Genomic DNA, 22,664 nt, shown 5'->3' on the forward strand with positions numbered 1-22,664 from the left:
ATTAATAAAGAACAGAGTCATGACTGAATGGTAAAAACACTGGTATGAAAGGAAGAAACGACATCCATAAGAAATAAAGCAAACATTGAGCAGAAAGGAAATAATAGGAAAAACTACCAGAGAACAAACGGGGCACTAGGACATACAGTTTTAAATAAAAAGTATTTTTTATTGGAAAACATCCAACTGGGATATGTGAATCTGGAGTTGAAGAAGAAACAGTCACCTGTCATTGTCAAAAGTATAATACTCAAAGATGAATGCTACTTACGAAACTACAGAAATGTGGAATGAAGGTGTTGAACCTGAAAAATGTATTGAGTCTGGGAAAAGGAGAATATGAAACAGTGTTTGAGTTCCTAAAAGAACCTGGTTTTATGAATAGTTAGTTCAATGTAATTATTATGTATTTATTTTCCTTAATGGAGTAGGGAACTATGGCCCACACCCCAGAATAGTAGGTGGCGGCAAAGCACCTTTAACGTTGGATGCTGCCCGCCATTAAACAAAAAGAAGAAGAAGAAGAATGGAGGCTGAGTAGAATCGTAGCTAGCAAGGATTAGCAGTTTCTTCACGGAGGTAACCACAGCAACAGCTTTTTGTATTTGACAGTAACTTCGAAACTTATCTTACTGCGCGTTTTTTTGCCAACACTGCCACAAGGTGAGAAGCCGCTTTCACGATAACCCTTCATTACTTTGTTAAGTTAGCTTGTTGTGAACTTCCGAGCTATTTAGCTAGCGACCAAGCATTAGCCGGCCGGTGTAGTGTTTTAGTGTGTGACCGTGTTTACTAGTGACTTTCGGCGGAATGCTTCTGTGGTTGTCGTAGTTACAGCGCAGATAAAATTGAAAGAAGGCCAACTGCTGTGATAGCAAATGTATCTTTTAATTTTTTTTCCTGCAAGACTGGTCTGATTAAAACGTCAAACATTTGCGGAGATACAAAGGATAACTTTTTGTCTTCTTTCACGTCTTAGTCATTACGACATACAGCTGACACCAGTTGACACGGTCACTCCTTTTACCATAACACCAGCAGCCAGTTTAACCTACCGTAGATTTGTCATTGTTACCAAAACAAGTTGTTCTAATGGCGAAAGAAAATTTGACAACAAACTCGCTTGTGTATGAAATGTCTTTCAAAGATGGTGAATAGGTAAGCAACAACTTCCCCTGTAACCATCAGTTTATTGTGCTGTAGTGCTGCCTCTTGTATTTAAACTTCAACAGTTAGGAGGAAATATTAGCTTTATTATTGTATATGTCAAGTTATGAAAACGTTAGCTCTAGCCTTTGTGGCTATAATCTATCAAGTGAAATAGGTAGATCAGCTGCTGGCTTTAAATTCGTAAACAATACCGACTTTGATGAAAACAGTAAGTTTTGATAACATTCTCAATAATGAATCAATAATCACGGACGATGTTCGGTTCCTGATGTTCAATCTGGTTTTAAAACGCTATTGTTAAAGCTTTTCTCGCTTTTACAAATTAAACTTTAGGAATGGTCTCGTATTATTTAACACTGCGTTAATGACACAGCACAGATTGAATCAGCCTTAGCGCCATAATGAACATCTCACATGCAGATTAATTAGCTTTCACTTCACTGTGTCTGCATGTAACTGTAAAAGGAAAATTATAACCATGATGTTTACAAGAAATATATAAAAGAACAGCTTAAACAAACTTTTTAACCCTAATATTAACAATAGTATTCATGATAATAGTCTTTACAAGATGTATTGTCTTCTGTAAGTGTTATGTAAGTCTCCATATTTTCTGTTTTTTTGCAGTAAGTGATCAAGACTTTCTGATAGGAAACTGTAATATTTTTATTACCTCAGATGTCAATCAAACTGTACCTTGGTAACGTGACATTATATATATGAAATCCCCCCCAAAACAGAGTATTGTTCCAAAGTTTTAACACTTTCTTTATCTTGTTTGTTTAGGTCCGTGGAGCACTCCCTCCTGAAATGTCCCAAGTTTAGAAAAGGAAAGGTTTTGACCTCCTTGATATAGAGCTGAGAAGCTTCCTAATAAGGTACTGGTTTGAGACAGCCTCTCATATGCATCACGTGACGACAGATGACTTCCACACAGGGTGGAGTGGGGGCACTGTTTCACATTTGACAAGCGTTCTGTGGACATGGCACAGCCTCAGACAATTTAGATGTGCTTAGTCATGCAGTCTGTCTGGCAGTTCTGTTTCATTAACTCTGATTGCGGTTCAGTTAGGTTGCTATGTCAGTGTTGATCAGACAAATTGATGTTAAAGATGACAACAAATGCTCCTCTGTTTGGGACAGAGCCATAAATGAGGCCTACACTAAAGGCCTCTTTTAGTGTAAATTACTTTTGTAAAGGTGTCGGTTTATCAGCAACAACACTCAACAGTTTGGCTTTGCTTCAGAATATGAGGGGAGGCTTAAACCTCATGTGTGCAAGATTTTCTTCATATTAAATCTTCACCTTTTTATTTGTAGTTGTGTCTATTTTAAGCCCTCAAGGCATTTATAATTTCATTTACAAGTTCCCCCTTAACACCCTTGCACTATCAAATTTTCTATTAAACTATTCTTATTTATGTTTGCACAAAGCCTTGGAATTCTTGTAGCTGTTCTGTTTTTTGTGGATATGAGGTTGCATGGTGACATCTGCTGGCTTGTTGTAACAATAGCACCCTTTCATTACATTTCATTGCAATAGCTTTAGTTCAGTGTCACACTTATTCCATACTTTATTCTTTAATATGGGACAGGTTTAAGAAGGGTGCTCTAAATATCTCTAATATCTGTAAAGTTTTTTTTTTTTACTCAAAAAATCTGATGTTAGTAAATCTTATTATTTTCTATAATATAGTGTTGTATATTTTATTTTATTTTTCTTATTCCCATTTTTTGTTATTGCCCTTGTCTTTCTTCTGACATAGTGTTATTCTTTTTTGGTTGTGCGTACCGTTTGGCTATTGAACTTCTAAACCTGTCAAACTGAATGAAACACTGCTTGATGTAACAGTGATTGTAAAAGTTGTTGAGACATCATTGGTACTTCCCATTTCACACAAGAAAGACACAAAGTACTGAAACAGTATACCACACAGGGTTAAAAAGACTTTGTGCTTCTTAGTAATTCATATATATAATTCTTGTGTTTAATAACTGACAAAGATGTTTCCTCTTATTTGCAGGACAGCTGAATCCTCACTATCACCCTGGGGAGTAAAGATGGAGGAGGACCATGTCCACTGTGTGTCGTGTGTTAGCCAGAGGTGTACGGTCAGACCTGAGCCTGGTGTTAGCTGTGATCTCATCTCCTGTCCTCTAGTATGTGGGGCAGTATTTCACTCCTGTAAAGTGGATGAGCACCACCTTTTGTGCCCGCTGGTGAGGGTCCCGTGCCTAAACAGTGGCTATGGCTGCCCTGCAACCCTGCTGCGCAATCAGATGTTCGCACACCTTGAAGTGTGTCCGGCTGGAGTTGTTTGCTGCACCATGGAGTGGAACAGGTGGCCCGTGAGCTGCCTGGACTACATGTCCTATGAGAGTCTGAGCCGAGGGGTGGAGGAGGCGGAACAGCTGGACATGGCACTTGCACTGCAGGACCAGCGTACGTTGCTGGAGTCCCTGAAGGTGATTGCCATGACGCCTACAGCAGAGAGAGAGCTGCTTGTTCCTGTAAATAAAGACAACAGGATGACAGACTCGGCTTTGCTTGGACCTGCTCCTGAGGCCTCCATCTTTATTGAGTCAACTACACAGTTATTATCCTCACCTCAAGTTCCCCCTGCAGGCTCAGCAAAGGAGAAAATAGCCAGTGGAATAAATGGCTTGAATGAGGAGCACTTTGGTAAACTTTATGAGGCCACAGTTGAGACTGCGAGGAGCTTACGTGCTGCTTTAGACTTTGTCAATATTGCCAACTCAGAGTGTGAAGAAAAAGACAGTACTGTGGAGAAAAGTAGAAATGGAAACCATCAGAATGGACAGGAGGAAAAAACCTCTTTAGTTGCTGAAGAACTGTATCAAAAAAAGATGGAAGAACAGAGTGTTTGCTCCAGTTGCTTGAAAGAAAACAGAGCTTTTAAAGAACCAGATGGTAAGATTTTAAACACAACTAATGGACCAGTGTCTGATGCTGTAGATGTCTCTCTTGCTGAGGGGCAAAAGGAAGTGAATGCAGGAGTCGCCCCTCCAATGATAGCTCCAGTTCACATCAGCCAGGGTGTGGCACAGAGGGCTAGTCATGTCGTCCTGGAAGAAAGGGGGTTAGTCTTTTTGGACAACCCTGGAGCAGAGCGCAAGTTCAACAACTATCAGATTTTTAGGGGGCAGAGCCATGGTTCTTTATTTAATGGACAGATGGGTGTCATCCCAAACAGGTTACTCTATAGAGTACGACCCAAAATGGAAGACAAAGCAGTAGATACATCAGATTTGGAGCAGGAGGATGATCCCATGGGTCTGGGGGAGATTGATCTGATCACAGCAGCCCTGCTTTTCTGTCTCGAGGAGTCAAGAGAGTGTCGAAGGATCTCTGATACTGTCTACGTTGATAGCTTTCGTGTCGACTTTGGCACACAGACTTTCACTTTCCCTGCAGCCATCTTGGTAACAAACACCCGAGTGGGGGACATGGCTTCTGCATCCGCCTGTGACCACGCTGCTCCACAGCTCCCCTACCCCAGCCCTTTCTGCACCCTCCGTCTCGGCCTCGTCCTCGAAGCTTTGGAGGTGGAAGCGGTTCCGCATAACCGTTACCTCCCTCCTAACCCTCGCTACCAGCACATGTTCCCGTTTGTCTGCGCCCAGTCATTCCGTCGAGACCAGTTTGCATCCCATTTCACCAACGTCCACGGGGACATTCATGCCGGCCTTAATGGCTGGATGGAGCACCGCTGCCCCCTGGCTTATTATGGTTGCACATTTTCCCAGCGGAGGTTCTACCCATCCACTCGGGGAGCCAAAGTGATTCATGACAAGCACCTCAGGTCCTTCGGGGTTCAGCCTTGCCCAAGGGCCAAACTTCCAAGTGACTCCAAGTCAGACCAATTAAGCGGTCTTCCCATTGAGATTCTGTGGCACATAACCGGATTTCTGGACAGTTTCAGCCTGTGTCAGCTGTCACTGGTGTCACGGACTATGAGGGAAGTGTGTGCCAGTCTGCTGCAGACTAGGGGCATAGTGGAACTGCAATGGGAGCGCAGACAGACCCCTGGTTCTCCTGGAATGGTGTCATGGCACATCAAAAACAAAGTGAGTAGAAAAACCATGTTGAAAATCTTTCTGTCACAAATTCACCATTGACTAGTCAACAGTACAATACAATACAAACTAGAACTACCACCGGCCAGATATATGCTTTGATGACGTTTACAATTTCCAGACAATTAAATGCAGTGTTGGGTCAAGAAGAAGGGCTGGGATGGTTTATTACCTTGACCTTGTAACTCCAAAATGTTTTCAGCTTATCCTTTCTAGGGATGCGAAATATTAGGGGCATGATATTATGGGTATTATGGCTTAAAAAGGTCATTTATTGGTATCAGTAGATATGAGCTTTTCTGCTGATATGGCTGATATAAAGCTGTAAGTCTAAGCTGTATGTGTGTATGAGTTTATGAAGTTTTAGGCAGGGCCAACCTACCTACATCAATTCAAGTCTTTTTTTTCATCCTCAATCCTTAAACTTTAAAGTGTGTACTCTAAAGACTGATGTTTGTTTCTTATTTTTGTCCTGTACTTGAAGGACTCTAAATGTGTCCTTCCCATGGCTATTGCAAATATGGAGGCATATAAAAAATGACAGATGGGCCTTCACTGTCACTGTTACTTGAAAGAGTGCAGTACAACAAAACTGGATGGCTGTCGTTATGATGTAGCTGGTGCTGTAAAAACTATAAAGAAGTATGACTGCTGGCTGAGAGCTGGAGCTGCAGCTAGTTTAGAGCTACAGCTCCACCAAGTGGCATTGAGTGGCGTTGCAGGTCCTAGCATAAAATTTGACCGGCATGGAGTGTCAACATTTAAAAATATTAATTAAAAAAATGATAATTGGTGTGGAAAAAAACTTTTAGAAAGTTTTTCTGACATCCACCCCATGGGATGGACAACAGACATACATGTACAATTCCAAATTCCAAGAAAGATGGGACATTGTGTAAAGGTTGTGAATAAAACCAGTGTATTGATTTGCAAACCCTTTTAACCTACGTATATTCAGCTGTATACAGCACAAAGAAAAGCTGTGTAATGTTCAAACTGATCAACTTTATTGTTTTTGGAAATATGCACATTCTGTGTTGATGTCTGCAAAAATTTCCAAGAAAAGTTGGAGCAGGTGTATTCTTCCCACTGTGTTGCATCACCTGGACTGAAGGCACAAATTTATAATGTATTTAAAGTGGAATTCTCTGTGCAGCAGTGAAGGGTTTTTGTTGTCATATTTTGCACTTCATGATCAAGGCTGTCCATACGGCGGGGGGACAAAGGGGAGAGCTTTCTTGGGCCCAGCCAACTCAGGGACCCATGAGGAGGTCAGCAAAAACCTGTTCAATTGTAAAGTTAATGTGTGATAACCATATTTTTTTATAAATAACTGAGTAATTGCAAAAACATGGGTTAAAAGTGGCCGAAAAATGGGCTGAAAGAGGCACAAATGAGATGAAAGTGGCAAAAATGGATGTGTAATTGTGGGTGGAAAAATGGGCAAAAAGTATCAAAAATTGGTTAAAAGTGGCAGAAATGCTCAGATAAAGTAGTGAAAAGTGGCAATAAAGGGCTAAAAAATGCAAAATTGATTACATTTTGCAAAATGAGTCAAAGTGGAAAACGTGGTATAAATGTAAAGAGTTTTAAAAAGTGACACACAAATAATTTCAACATCAGAACCAAAATGAATAACAAGACTAAACGCTCCAAAATAAAGTAACTGCGTAGCCAGGATGCTTGCACCAATGCTACTATCCAGCACACCTGTATTGATTAAATTAACAAATCACTAACTGGAGAGGGTCCATTCATGGGTTTTTCAGGGGCCCAGACGATTCTGTGGCCAGGCCTTTTCATGATGCAGCGTATGTTTTCAATGGGTGACAGGTCTGGCCAGTCTAGCCAGTCTAGTACTGACACTGTTGCACTGCAAAGCCATGCTGCTGTAACTCGTGCTGAATGTGGCATGCCATTGTTTTGCTGGTATGCACAGGGACATTCCTGAAATGGATGAAAGCAGATGTTGCTTCTAGACCTTTATCTCAGCATTAGTAGTGCCTTCAGAGATATGTACGTTACCCATGCCATGGGCACTAATACACCCCCCACACTATGACAGATGTTGACTTTTCAACTCAGATGGTCTTTTTCCTTCTTAGCCTACAGGGAGCACTGGTCATTATTTCCATAAACAGTTTGAAATGTGGACTCCTCAGACCACAGCACACTTTCCCACTATAGGTCGGTCTATCTGAGATGAACTTGGGCCCAGAAAAGTCGGCAGTGCTTCAGGATGTTGTTGATATGGCTTTGGCTTTGTATGGTAGAGTCTTGACCTACTTTTGTAGATGGAGCCACGTACTGTATGAATGGAATATGTTTGAATATTGAACATCTTGTCTTTTAGCTTTACTCATTTGAGTTTTGGTTGAAAAGGATTTTCAAATTACTGTATTCTGTTTTCTATTTTTCCTTTCACATTATACATGACGTCCCAACTTTTAGGAATTATACTTCTTAAAATCTGTTTTTGGACCAGCTGAGCCTTAAGACCAATAAAAAGATCTTATCCAAATACAACCAAAATCTAAACACCTACCTATAACTGTAGTCCACAATAAAATCAAATCTTATCATTGTGTTTAAAAAAAATGTATTGGGTGTTGTCAAAAGTGCAGTTATACATAAGATTTGTCAAGAAATTGCATGCAGTGAGTCAACAGTAGCCCTAATAAATGCCATGCAGTGCCTTTTCTGTTCTAACACCTTTTTTCCCTGTTGCAGGTGTGGAGATTCACCACTGCCTTCAGCCCTGTGTTGTCATGGGGTTTCACCGACCTCCCCAGCATGTCAGACCACCTTAAAAAGTGCCCCTTCAACATAGTGGAGCACAAGACAGAGCCCGTACCTCTTCCTGCCATGTGTACTGCACGAGACGGACACTCACTGCGGCGTGTCCTGCGTCATGTTAACCACTGACCAAACACAGCTGAGTTTCACTCCGGTATTATGTGGATGTTGCTGTTTTTCTGTCTTGCAAAACTCCTCTTGTATTGCAATAGACTTTCAAAAAAACGCCTTAATAAAATAACACCTAATCTACCTACCACGATGACAGTCTGTTTTCCCTTTTGTGGAAGGTAACCAAGCATTTCGATGTGCATGGGTTTGTGCTGAAAACGCTCTCTTATTCTAGTCAGATAAGTATATTTTTGAAGACAAGTATGTACAACAGATGTGTATTATTCTGTATGGTTCTCAGAGAACGTGGACATAAAATGTTTTCACTATTTTGCCTTCGCTATTAGCCATGGGAAAAGCAGATTGTTGGTTATTTTGCATTTTTCTGTGACGCAGAACTGATGCCAGCACTTTACACAAGATTTGCTAATCCCTCTAATGTATACGTGGCACTAAATGATTTAGTCTCTGTATGGTTTCACTCCTATGCAAGTCTGCTGTCTGTGTTTAAAGAGTGTGGATAGATGGACATAAATACAAGGACAGCCTGATAATGCACTTGATTTGCTACAATTTAATAAAGCCTCTACAGCCTTTTACATATTTGTTTGTCTTTTTAAGCTTTATGTGGGAAAAATATTGTCCAAGGGTGCCTGGATAAAACAAATTTCTTGTCTTCATTTGTAAAGGTCATCATCTCTTATTGAGGAGACAATACTCGCAAACAGACGCCTTTTTTTCTATCTGCCAATTTTAGATTGATTAAAAACTGCCTGATAAAGTCATCCATGTTATCCATAGCAAGTTCCATGGTTAAATTCATGTCATGATCTTTGGTCTACTAGAAAAGGAGGCGTCAGCACCCAAAAATGTCCTTTTAGGTAGTTTTATTTAGGCAAGGCACAACAGACGTGTTTTGATTTGTGGTCTTCTTCAGCGTTGCTTCACAATGCTGAAGAAGACGACGAGTCGAAAGGCCTAAAGGACATTTTTGATTGCTGATGCCTCCTTTTCTAGTAAGTCTCTTTGTCATGCACCTTGGGGAGTTTATTGTTTGGAGGGTGCTCCCTTTTGCGCTTTCTCTCTGATCTTTGATCTACCCAAAGTTCCACATTTTCTTTCCAAATAAAAGCAGGTCTGTTCAAAGAGAAAGTAAGTGGCCATTAGTTATAGACAGTACAAAAAAATCTAATGAGACAAAACCATTTTAAATGCAAAAGGTGCTATTACCTTTAAACTTTAAACCTATTCTTGCTATTTTATGTTCATGTTTACCTGTGTTGTACCACTTTTGACCAAATTTTTGTCATCACCTTTTTCTTTAAACTTTTTTTTTTTGCCATTTTCAACCCAATATTCCAGTTTATGCTCATTAATGACACTGTTTTGACACTTCTCGCCAATTTTTGCTGCATTTTGCCCCTTATTGCTTTTGTTGCTGCCGCTTTTAATGTAAGTTTTCCATTTTCATCCATTTTTTCACTCTTTTGCTGCTTTTTACCTACTTTTGATACTATTTGCCCATTTTTAAAACTATTAACCAATTTTTGCTGCTGTTCACAATTTGTTGATACTTTTTTATAAACCATTTTTTATCCATTTCGTCACCACTTTTAACCAGTTTTTGCTTCTTTTTTTTGCCAATTTTCTGCCCTCTTTTTACAATTATGTAGTTGTTTTTTGTCAAAGTTGTCTCTTTCTTCTTTTTCTGGCACCCTGACATTTTAGCACATCATGGCTTAGCTATGAAGTCTGATATTACTTTCTTTAGTAAGTTCAATGTGCCCATCAACATTGTTTACAACAAAAAAAAATTCAGTTTTAAGGAAATAAGTTTAGATTTTTAAATAGGCTCTTTTGTACAACAACATAAATAAAACTCATTTTGTATTGCTTTGATAGGAGTGATGATAATTCAGATTAAAAATAAAATATGGTTATGCTTTACTTTCAATTGGACCAAGATTTCCCCCATTTGGCTTGGCCCCTGAAAGTGTCCCCAGTAGCTCAACCCCAGTCTTCATCAGGTAGAGTTAAAAGGAAACACCTGATTTCAATTGTCCTACAAAAGCTCTGGATCTTCCTACTCCCTTCATCTTCACAGGAAGCTCCTCCACCAGGCCTGCTCTTCACAACATACATAGAAGAACATATATTAAAGAAAATGCTTTTTAAAAACCACCAAACTTACAAGCCAATATTTAAAAGTTTTGTTCATGACGCCACCAATCAAATATTTATCCTTTAGGGATTTTAAATTGTAGCCTTCCTGAAGAGCTGCCTTAGTCACAAGAAACTCTGAACTGGACAGATTTTGTTCAAATGATACCAGATGCTCAGGTAAGGCTTCAGAAAGTTCTAACAAATCATGTGAAGGGGCCCAGACTTGAAAAACCAGGGGCGTGAATACACACTGAGATCAGCCCACAAAAGTAACGCTCATAAAAGCTGATGATTTTGGAACTGGCTAATCGGGAGCACGGCCCAAGATGAGGTAAGAAAAGATTTGCAGCAGATGTGTCAGCAGTCCATCCAAAAGTCATAATTTAAGTCTAACAGCAAATGTCATCCTGCTTTAAACTAGTACCAAATGCATAAATGATTGATGACTCCAGCTTCTCTGCCATTTCACTTTCCCCCTTATTATTATAAAATATGACATCATAAAATCATAAATCCATAATTTAGAGCCTATAACTAATCAAAAACAGTTTTATCTTAGTAAGCTGGAGATAATTTGGATTAACAGGATCAGAAATATTAATGAGTTTGATTGAAAAACCATATGGGAAAAAATTAAAATGATAAACTGCAAAAAAATGTCAAAATAACTTAGAAAGTATTTGCAAATACAGCATAAAGGTGATGAAAAGAGTCAAACTGCATTGAACAATGTTTATTCCTTTGCAGATCAAGAGGCATTTGTCTGTGTTACCTTTTATCTCTTATTATTTTGTATTGCCATGCAGGAAAAGCATAACCTGACATGCTAGATGGATTCACCAGTGAGGAACATGGAAATGGGTGGCTCCATCTGCTTTGCAAGGTTAGGAAAAGCAAGTTGAAGCAAGTGATCGTGGAAATTCTTCCAATGTTACAAGTTTGGGGTTTTAGGGAAGGTACAGAGGAAGCATGGTTATTTATAGAACACCGTTCATACATGCCTAATTCAAAGTTCTTTACAGACTTAAGAATTTTCTACAGTTGATATGCTTGTAGGTGCAAATTTCTTAAGATATGTAGAGATGTCCAGGTTATTCAATGCAAAAAACACCCTGAAGTCAGAGATCAGAAATAGTTTTTATTTTGGTATTAAAATGAGTGGTTTTCATACAGCCAAGGCTCCTACAACTTTTACCCTCTACAACTATGTACTCAAAAACCAGAAAGTAAGCATTGCTCTGAGTTACAAATACAGGGGAGGGACTCTTAGAGGGAAAGGCGGTGAGCAAGAATCCAGATAACAGATCAGAAAAATCTGAAGCAGTCGTAAGGTGAGGACACAAAAGAGAGAGGCACAAACCTTTCCCTGCAGCTGATTGAAGAATTCACTTCTCATTATAAAGATTTTGTTTCTCTTTCTCTTGCCAGTTTCCACACAGGAGTCATGTCTGAGTACAAGCTGGAGGTGACAACAGGTGACATGAAACATGCAGGAACATTGGATAACATTTATGTCACTTTATTTGGAACTGAAGGGCAGAGTGAGAGAACCAAGCTGGACAACTTTGGTATCGACTTCAGGACCGGGAAAGTAAGTTCAACTGAACTCATAGTTCAGTCAAATAAATTTCACCCAAGTCTTGAAATGGGTAAAGAAGTTTCAGGTACGCTGCTCTTGCAGGAATATGCTACAGGAGATTCTATGTCTTGAGGAGCGGGTCTCTTTAAATCTTTTTGAAAGTAGATTGAAGGCATTGGAGGATGATGCTTCAAGTTGTAGATGCTTTGACCAAAGACTTTGTGCTCTGTGATTCAGGATTTGTTGATCTGTGTTTATAATTGGTATATTTAATGTCTGTAACTGTGCTGCTGCCTATCTTGGCCAGGACACTTGTAAATGAGATTACTGAACTCAATGAGGTTTTCCTGGTTAAATGAAATAAGATGAAAATAAGAAATACATTTGACTTTGTGCATACACTAAATCGTATCACTCACTATGAGTGAGAGTAGTGAAAATGGAAACAAAAGCAACATTTTAACTTCATCTGACACCTACCCACCAACAGAGGACATGAGAAACAACTACAAAGAAATGATCAGTCTTTATGCATATGGGTTTTTTTTTTTTTTTTTTTTTTTTGCTTTTCTTGGAGACAAATAGGGATCAGTATTAGTTTTAGGCTGTCAGAAGCTCTCACAGTGTAACTACTGACATAAAAACGATAATCTAGTACGTACTGAGCCTTTCTATTCAAGGGCTGCAAAGTACAGGAGCAAATTTTCTGAGTTATTTCAAAACATTTGAATTTTTATTATGAGAGAAGCCAAGATTACTTTTTTGTCTGCATGTCTACATTTTTTTTTTTTTTTTTTTTTTTTTTTGCATTTAAAATTTCAGTGTTTTCAATCTTTCAATATACTGACAAGTGAGGATTTATAAATATTTTTTAAGTCCTTTACCCAAGAGTTGACATATTCAGGAAAAAAAAATCAATAGCTGTACCTTCCAACAACAAAAAAATGTTCTATTTGTAAACTGACTCTACTGAAAAATCTAGAGTTGTATTTCATTGTATTATTTTCAATTGTAACAGCAGTTCTTCATTGAATCAAAACAAGAATCAAAATCAAGGTTATAATCAAATAACCATACTTGATGTGCTTTTTCTCAAACAGAAACGTCTTAGTGTTTTGTGCAGAAAAAAAAGAATATAAAAGCAAATGGCAATACCAAAAATGTTTGCATAGCTAGCAAAAAACAGCAAAATTTTGTACTTCAAAGTAAATTTAGGACTGAAATGCAGTATAGCGAACTGCCATTGCAGTAACAGAAGTTAAGATGGTTTAACTTCTTCTTCTACTTCTTTTTAACAAGTCTTAAATAGGTGATTATAGTTGAAATTTGACAGCTATTTTCACTCACTATTAGATTCATGTAACGTGTATTACATGTTGACATTACTTGCTAACTGAAAACTAACTTCTTTTGCCTCAAATGCCGTCATCTTGATTGAAATCTGCCATTACTAATAACACGGTAGCTAGCTAGCGAATGCTAGCGCTAGCTAGCTTGCTAACAGTAAAATATCTACAATGTCACCATTATGGCATTCATGTAGGTGCAAAGTAGAGTGGCCATCTCCACAGCACCTAAAAGGAGAACACTTTACAGCACTTAGTGAAGCAAGAATACTAGGACCCTAGTGAATTCTCCACTACAACACAATTTTGTCCATGATAACAAAGATATTATGATCAGTTATTCTGAGATACTCTATTCATTGAAGGGCAATTTGATGTATGATAGGCTTTATGATGATGAAGTATGAGTCACTGAAGATCTCTGGGTCAGCTTTTATTCCACAGTCTACACTCCTGTATGGCTGGTGATGCTTGATTGCATGATAGACTAAACTAAACTCTGTGGCGGATATCTTGTCATCTTGAGGTGATGTTGCATCTTGAAAAAGGCTTCAGGGAAGAGGTACCCGCGGCTCATTTGTTGCTCTGATGTTTGTGCTAGCATGCCTATCACTGGCCCCCTTTCTTTAGGCACTGACGTCCACATCACATTGACAAAGAGTACAACACTCATGCAAGTCATATTTGCTGCTTTTAGCAATAAATGCGTTTTCTTTTGACCATTTCGGATGGAATGTGGTCTGTCTTACAGCTTTCAGCCAATCCTATTTTTTGGCCAATCTTGGACGGAAAGTGTTACAGCATTGGATAATATGCTGCGTTATATTCAAGTGCAACTCCAAAAAGGAGGACTAATAAGTGTCCAGGTTGAGGCTGCGCCTAAAGCCGGATAAGGCATTTTAATTCCCAACTATTAGGCCTAAAGCCGGTCATATGGCCGCTGTAGTGCAAAGTGTCTGTCATTCTACACTCCATTCTTGGACGGTTTTGTGTAAGCGAGTAGTGCACTGCATTTGAGTATATTTGCACTCAAAATGTTTAGTATTTAGTACAGAAGTATGCGATTTAGGACACACTGAATGACTTCACATCAGAAGTCATGGCTATTAACACACAAGGACCAGGAAGACAGATTAGTGTGCAAACAGATCATTTCTTGCAAGTGGGACAACAGCCTCCAAACACACAAGCATTGTGAATCAAATTCAGCAAAAAAGTCCTGCATCTTTGACTGTCTTCAAGTAAAAAAAAAACAAAAATAAACATATATATATATATTATATATACACAAAAAATGATCAACTCAAGCTGCTGTTGTGAGTTGCATTTTGAACACATAATACTGGCTGCACCTGCTGCTGGACAGTTATCCTCCTCATCCACTCAAAGCAGTCATGGTAAGAGCACTCACTTTGTCTGGTTAGTAAACATAGTACTCAAGTTTTGAAATCAGCAGGATAAATCAGTAGAGACTTAATACATGTTTAACAACTATTTATCTTACAAATTTTGATGAAAGAGAAATGTGCAATATCTTTGGCGATTAACTCCATCATGACGACTTTATGTAGTTTAGGGGTGGTGATGCCAACGGCATGAAGGTTGGATAAGATGAATTGACTTTTGAGAAGCTGGGCTGAGACACCAATGATGTGGCTTGGAAGGGGAGACTGAGGTAAGCAGAATGACATGGGCAGAAGACCTGTGAGGATCTGGACTAGATGTTGATGAACTAAATGGAGGTGGCTGGGGTGGAGGAGGGTTGCAACGAAAACACTGAAACGACAGAGTAACTGTGAAAGAGAGGACGACAGATTTAAAGTTCCACTGAGCTTCATGTAGCTAACTGTGCAAGGTTGCATACAGTTACATTATAAGGTCATTACAAGGTCAGCTCAGTAAAATTACATGAAGGTATCTAATGTGTTCAATCAAAATGTCAAGATGAAAGAAAATGTAGGTTTGGGCAAGCTTTCTGAATAAATTCAGTGTGGCAACTATGATAACCACTGGAGTGGCAGTGGGAACAGACAATACTCAAGTCCAATGATTGATTGTAGCAGTGTAATGTGATGTAACATATGGGCTTGATCAATCTCCTGTTCGAGTTTAACATAAAAAGCCATAAAAACATTGTCGGAGAGTCCTGTAATCTTTTAACATGCCAAAAAGTTCAAGTCACCAGACCTGCATTATAATGATATATTTTCTTCCAAAGGCTGGGACCTACACTGTGAAAACTACTTCATCTCTTGGGAAACTCCTTCTGGTCAAGGTGGAGAAAGACCCTTTTTTAATTTTCTCAGAAGACGAGTGGTTCTGCTCCAAAATAGAGGCGACGACCCCAGAGGGGGACACTCTTCTTTTCCCCTGTTACAGATGGATCTCCAGAGGGGAGCTGGTGGAGCTGAGAGGAGGGAAAGGTCTATACTTCAAAGTCCAAAACAACTGATACACATTTGATTTTCTTTAAAGGGGTGATACGTATTAACACATATTTTGATTATTTCTGTTACAAAAAATGTAAGAGCAATTCTGTTGTTTTTGTACCTTAGCCATGAAGGTTTGTGAGGATGACCACCCTCTGTTGACTGAGCACCGAAAAAAGGAACTTGCATCAAAAAAGAGCTTCTACCAGTAAGTTTTTTCAGTGACGTAGAATACTGTATGTAGCAAAGCTTATCTTAATGCCTTTTTAACCTTTTTTCTGGGTGTTTTTAAGATGGACCATTTTGGCTGAAGAGCTGTCCAACATCAGCCACTTCAGGAGTCTGTCTGAGCTCCCATCTGAGGTCCATTTCTCTGCATCCAAATCAGCTGAATTAGCCAACACAAGAAATGTCACGTAAGTCTTTAAAGATGTTTACCATGGAAGACATAGGGTTGCAAATGGTGAATCTTATTTTTTCCTGTACATGAGTAGATAAAAAATGAAAACAATTGCCTGGCGCTGGTGATTTTGTGGCAGTGAAATGTTATTTCTTTAATGGTGTAGAACATTTTTTTGTAATAAACTTTGGATTACAGCTCTACTCAGTTCATCCTTCAGCCAGAGCAAGGTCGCCCGTAAGGGGGCATTAAAGGGAGAGTCTTCTGGTGCCTCGCCAAACTGGGGGCTCATGAAGGTCAGCAAAATTATGGCCCATTGTTAAGTTAAGTTGTTATAACCATATTTATTTCCAGCCTGAAGGATAACCACTCTTATCAGAGCAACAATTTATTAAAAATGTATTTAGGTTGTAGTTTAACTATAGCCTTCTTCAAAATGTAAACCCCTTTTCATAGGCCAGAAAGGCATTAAAAGTGGCATAAACTGGTTAACAGAGGCAAAACATAAGCAAAAAGTGGTTTGAAAAATTGGTTAAACATGACAAAAATGTGACTCGAATGGCAAAAATGAGTTAAAGTGACAGAAACTGGCAGAAGAGGTGGGGAAATAGGATTGAAAAGTACCAAAATGTATTTAAAGTGGCATAAATTGGTTAACAGAAGTACTGAATAGGTAGAAAGAAGCAAAAATAGGTCAGAAGTGGCAAAAAAAGGCAGAAAAAAGGTGCAAAGGAGGTAAAATGGCAGAAAATGAGATAGAACTGTGCAAAACTGATGAAAAGTGGCAAAAATGGGTGGAAAAGGTGGTTAAAGAGAGTTTAAAAGTGGCATGCATAAATCATTTCAAGATCTGAACCCATTAATAGCTTGACACTTTCCATTTCTAAAATGACGTACCCACAAGGGATGAACACAAGGCCCAGCGATCCTGACCTTTGAACTATGACCCTAAATTCTAATCAGTTCATCCATAAGTGAAAGTGGACATTTCTGAAGGGTTTTAAGAAAATCCCTTAGTGTTCTTAGGATATCACATTCACAAGAATGGATTGTAAATCCTAATGCCTTAGCTATGCCTGCAATGAGGCCTAAAAACGTCTTAAATCTGTTTCAACAGTGCCTGACAACCCCACCCCCCCAACAACAGCTGCAGGCATTGAAAATAACTACATAGAAATTCATTTTTGTATTGATTGTTGTTTGCTTTCTAAGTCATAAAGAGACATCACACTTGTTTCATAACCAGCTAAAACTCAACACAGGATCTGTAAATTGAAGGTAATCAGTGAGTTTGAAGCATTATGATCAGCATGTCATTGAAACTTGTGTTGTTTTATTCCTTCTGTTTATCTTGTCTTCCTCAGGGGCCTTGAACTAAAAATCAAGGGGCTGCTTGGATCAAATGAAAAATGGGAAAGCATTGACGACATGAAGCATATCTTCTGGTTCAAAAAGACAACAATGTCAGGTACCTTTTTTTTTCCAGTTCGGCAGCATTTCCTGACACAAAAAAGTCCCAGTCTGTGCCAATTGTCCTAGCGATCAATGTCAACATACCATGACCTCCTGGGATGTAAACAAAGGAGGAACACAGGTTTTTCTACTTCTCTGATAAGTCGGCTCATATGCAGAAACTGTTTCACTACATTCTCTGAATAATTTAAAGGAGTCTATGGCTGGTGATGAAACAGACAGACATTAATGCTCATGTCTTTTTTTAAACAACTAAAGAAAATGCAGCATTCATCCAGCTTTCACTTGGATTTTGCATCATTATTTCAAATGGACTTCAAACATTTTTTTAGGAAGAGGCAGATATACAAGCAAGATTGGGACATGTAGCACTCCAGCAACTTTTAATACGACAGAATGCATATATATATATATATATATATATATATATATATATATATATATATATATATATATATATATATATGTGTGTCAGTTATTGGTCTCTTTGTGTAGGTACTGTGATAATCTGACTGCAATTCACAAAATATGGCATTTAATGTTCATCTAAAATAAACCAAATCATTAATGTAGTTGTTCATGGAAGACCACCCAGCTGATCATTTTATGATTAAACAAAAACATTCAATACACAGCATTTGTTGGTTGTTGTTCCTCCAGAGTATGTTGCAGAACACTGGAAGGAAGACGACTTCTTTGGCTTCCAGTTCTTGAATGCCGTCAACCCCAATGTGATTAAAAGCTGCTCAGAGCTTCCCCGAAACTTTCCTGTTACAGATGAGATGGTGAAGCCATTCCTGGAGCAGGGAAGCTCTCTGCAGACAGAAATTGAGGTATGCAGAATAAGTGCCTCTGTTTCAGTGATGATCTTTACTTTTAGGAGTTCCTTATTTTAGATTTTATCTAGAACCCTGAATACATTTATCTAAGTTAGAACTCCACTTCTCCTCTTTAACTCTTAAACAGATTTTGACTACAGTATTTTTGCTTTTCTGGTCTTTGCAGAAAGGCAAAATATTCCTGTATGACCAGAGGATAATGGAGGGAATACAAACCAGAGAGCATAATGGTGAACCCCTGCATGTGACTGCAGGTCTCTGTTTACTTTATTTGAATCCAGAAAACAAACTGATGCCCATTGCAATACAGGTATTTATCTGACACAGAAAATCACTGAAAGATTAAATAAATGCAAAAACCTATTACATTATGTTCACAGAAGTTATTCCAAACTTATTGAATCAGGATTAAATGCTATTTTTCTCCCTCATTCCAGCTGCATCAACAACCCTCAGATCAGAACCCCATCTTTCTGCCCAGTGACTCAGAGACAGACTGGCTGCTCGCAAAGATGTTTATCAGAAATGCAGATGCGCTCGATCACCAAGTGATTCAGCACCTCATGAAGACTCACTTACTAGCAGAAGTCTATACAGTGGCTACTCTCCGCAGCCTCCCTGTCATTCATCCCATCTATAAGGTAGAATTAATTGGCAACCATGGATGTCATGGGAATTCAGTCTGTGGTTTGATGAAATTAGCATCTTGTGGCTTCTGTATCCCCTTTATCTGTACAGCTGCTGTTTCCACACTTCCGGTACACTCTCCACATAAACACTGGAGCTCGAACATCTCTCTTTGGACGTAACGGGGCCTTAAGTATTGTATGGTTCCTCAAAACGCATTATTTTAGCCTCTTGCTTCTATAAATGTAGTATTTTTGCACTTTTAAATGTGCTAATCTTTTTGTTTTCTAGAGTTCACCTGGATACAACGGGCTGGTAGGGCTCATGAGGAAGGCTCTGTCTGAGCTGACCTACAGTTCCCTCTGTCTGCCAGAAAACATCGCCGCACGAGGCCTGGAGTCCATCCCCAACTTTTACTACAGAGACGACGGCATGAAGCTGTGGAACATCATCAACAGGTTACATATAAACACATTCAGCAACTTCTGTCTCCCATTGAGTTTTTTTTTAAAATTATTCTCACCTTTCTATAACTTTATTTTCCAGCTTTGTTCAGGCAGTTGTGGGGCACTATTACCCCTCAGACAGCGAGGTCAAGAAGGACTCGGAGCTGCAGGACTGGATCAGTGAGATATTCACACATGGTGTCTTAGGAAACAGAGCCTCAGGTATTTAACTGCTGTGAAGAAATACTGGCTCACATGCATGCAGGCATTCAAAGTGATGGATATCAACAATCAACTGATAATGTTTATGTGTCTGGCAGGGTTTCCATCATGCTTTAATACTGTTGAAGAGGTGATCAGGTTCATCACCATGGTGATCTTCACAGCAACAGCTCAACATGCTGCAGTCAATAATGGGCAGGTGAGGAAATAATAATCCAGTACCATACATTAAGATGTAAATAAGCAGCAAAAGTGAGTCATTGAAATCCATATCCATCATTTAGTATGACTACAACTCCTGGATGCCCAATGGCTCACTCTTGCTGCACAAACCTCCTCCGACCACTAAGGGGCAGTCAAGCATGCAGACCATTCTGGAGACCCTCCCAGATGTTGGAGAGACAGCCACCTTTGCTGCAATACTGTGGCTGCTGTCAGAAAAATATACAGATGAGGTAAGACTGGTGTGATCTGTTCTTATATTTAATTAATTTGTTATTGCTCATGCAGTAATTTCTGTTTTTGGTATTTTGGCAGGTTCCTTTGGGAACGTACCCTGAAGAACGATTTGATGAGCCTGTGGTTAAGCGGATGATTAAAGAATTTCAGGCAGAGCTGTCCTACATGAGTGAGGAGATAACAGAAAGAAACTCAAAGCTTGAAATACCGTACACATATCTGAACCCTAAACAGATAGAGAACAGTATTGCTATTTAGTGCCAATGTAACGTTCATCACCTGTTGCATCAGGGGAGGTGTTTTACTAGGAAATCTCTATGTACAACAGGTAAAGTGTTTTAGACTGAAAGCGAGACGTAGCACGGTAGTGCAAGAAGACAAGTTTGGTTATGATAAATACTGGGCAGCATCTTTTCTGATACCTCTGGTCCTTGTTTATCAAAAAGAAAGAAGTCCATTTTTTCTGTGTATGTGCTGAAACTAGTTTTGTATGTCATGCTTCTAAGCAAAGGCCTTGATAAAAATGTGTTTTTCCTTATTTACAGCAGAAATGCTGAATAAATGTGCTTTTTTCATATCAATCTTTGTTTTTAAACTAATGTTCTTCTAATGCTCCTTATTTGCAATTAAAACCAGCATTTATAGCTTATGTTTCCTTTGATTCAGTGATGTTTTTGTGCTCATATCAAGGCAGCATGAGTTAGAAATCTGTGTTAATATTTTTGCATACAACAACTGTTGCCCAGGTTCTTCATCAGTCAAAGCTTTATAGGAGAGTGTCAATGAGAAAGCCTCTGTTGAAGAAAAAGATTAAATCTGGACTAGAGTTTGCCAAACGGCATGTGGGAGACTCCATGGTCAAGTGAAGAGAGTTCTTTGGTTTGATGAAACCAAAATCGTGCCATCAGGGAAGACGCTGTGTTTTGCAAACACCAAACACTGCAAATCACCACAAACACACCATACCCAATGTGAAGCAGGCTGGTGGCAGCATCATGCTGTGGGGATGCTTCTAGGCAGCCAGCCCTGGAAGGCTTTTAAAGACACACACTTCTTAAAGCCCCCAAGATGCCAGCATATCAAGCAAATTACACTTCCTTATATTTCTGTGGAAATATTGAAACAATGAAATTGATGGATAATGTACAGTAAAACTAAATGCATTAAATGAAAATATTTGATTTGTAAGTAAGTAAAGTACGTAAAACTTTATTTATATAGCACTTTTAAAACAGTTACAAAGTGCTTCACAAAAAGAAAAATAAATACATAAAACCGATAATCCACAAAAGGAGAAAATTAAATCACATATTTTACATGATCAAACAAGACAATAATAATACACTACAATTTGGAGGAACTTCAAGTTACAAGATCACAAGAAAGCCTGGGAAGACTGTGTCAGGCATGCGTATAGAGAATTACAGTAATCAAGATAGGAGGAAATGAAAGTGTGTATGAGAAGTTCCAAGTCTGGAGGTGAGAGCATCTGTCTGATTTTTGCAATGTTACGAAAATGTAAAAAGCAGGTCTGTACAAATTTCGTAATATGATGGTCAAATGATGGGTCTTGGTCAAAGATGATTTCAAGGTTTTTAGCTGTGGGTTTGAGGCAGAATAAGGGATGTTACACTGAATACTTTTTGTTTTGTTTTTTATAAGTGACACCAGGCCCAGAGGCATGTTAAAATGTGTGGATGTGATGAGTTTGAGCTATGGTGCTCATCTAAGAGGTGGTTGGGTATTTGGGTAATAATGTCAGATTTGGGTATGCTCTCTAGGGTTTTGGCCTGTTAAATGAAACAAGCTTTTGTCAAAAATATTTGTTCATCTGCTATGGTTGTTTTTATCAAATAACTAAAATTACACCTGAGTGTTGTTATAGCTTTCAGCTTCCAGTGCAATGTCACTGTGAATGTAAATGGATCTAAATCCAGATAAGCTCACTGTAATATCCTCAGACAGCTATGTTTCATTGAAACAAAACATGCCTGTGAAGCTTATGATATGCAGAACTAGTAGGGCCTGTGGGGCCTGGGCCCAACCCACTCTTGAATAACGCATAAGCTGTGTTTAGAAAAAAGTAAAAGAACCTGTCACTAACCGATTTATCATACACTGCTGCCACGTCAGAAAGCCATATAGTATGCTGTCTGAAAATGTACTGACTAATTATTTTCATGTGATGTAAACAGAAAGTTCGGACACTCACAGAGAATAGGAGGTTATATTAGACAGAAGCTGGGAAGGAGACTGCTCACTCTTCAGCTGACGCTGAGCGGTGGTATTTACAGGCAGTGGTGAGTTTAAATTTTAATTATCAACAAATACAAGCGGTTCCCAAACTTTGTCTTCCAGGCCCCTCTTTGGCAGGTGAAACCCCAATAGCCACTGGTAAGCCAAGGGCAAGATGAGTTGTTATATTTTTGCCTTTGTGTTAGCAGTATTGTCTGCTGCAGAATCATCGTTAGGCCTGAATTTACCTGGAAGTCCTCCCACAAAATGT

At 39.0% G+C, this 22,664-nt stretch overlaps 2 protein-coding genes across 3 annotated transcripts; both read left to right on the forward strand.

Annotated features, from left to right (window-relative positions):
* Window positions 1-512: 512 nt before the first annotated feature.
* On the forward strand, window positions 513-8,763 carry LOC121521857 (F-box only protein 30-like). Of its 2 annotated transcripts, none has more exons than XM_041806033.1 (4): window positions 513-663; window positions 1,957-2,048; window positions 3,195-5,259; window positions 7,999-8,763. In XM_041806033.1, the coding sequence occupies exons 3-4, from the start codon at window positions 3,232-3,234 to the stop codon at window positions 8,191-8,193; spliced, it is 2,223 nt and encodes a 740-aa protein (XP_041661967.1). In that variant the 5' UTR covers window positions 513-663; window positions 1,957-2,048; window positions 3,195-3,231; the 3' UTR covers window positions 8,194-8,763. The 2 variants fall into 2 exon arrangements, with proteins under 2 accessions (XP_041661967.1, XP_041661968.1); XM_041806034.1 differs by having other exon boundaries at window positions 522-579.
* A 1,814-nt stretch (window positions 8,764-10,577) lies between these two features.
* On the forward strand, window positions 10,578-20,589 carry LOC121521554 (hydroperoxide isomerase ALOXE3-like). Its single transcript, XM_041805635.1, has 16 exons — window positions 10,578-10,669; window positions 11,145-11,221; window positions 11,767-11,929; window positions 15,482-15,686; window positions 15,819-15,900; window positions 15,986-16,108; window positions 17,457-17,560; window positions 18,226-18,398; window positions 18,571-18,714; window positions 18,842-19,045; window positions 19,143-19,229; window positions 19,323-19,489; window positions 19,578-19,699; window positions 19,798-19,898; window positions 19,984-20,154; window positions 20,237-20,589. Exons 2-16 carry the CDS (start codon window positions 11,169-11,171, stop codon window positions 20,414-20,416), a joined length of 2,079 nt encoding a protein of 692 aa, XP_041661569.1. The 5' UTR covers window positions 10,578-10,669; window positions 11,145-11,168; the 3' UTR covers window positions 20,417-20,589.
* Window positions 20,590-22,664: the final 2,075 nt, after the last annotated feature.

This window comes from Cheilinus undulatus, linkage group 14 (assembly GCF_018320785.1).
Source record: "Cheilinus undulatus linkage group 14, ASM1832078v1, whole genome shotgun sequence".
NCBI lineage: Eukaryota > Metazoa > Chordata > Actinopteri > Labriformes > Labridae > Cheilinus > Cheilinus undulatus.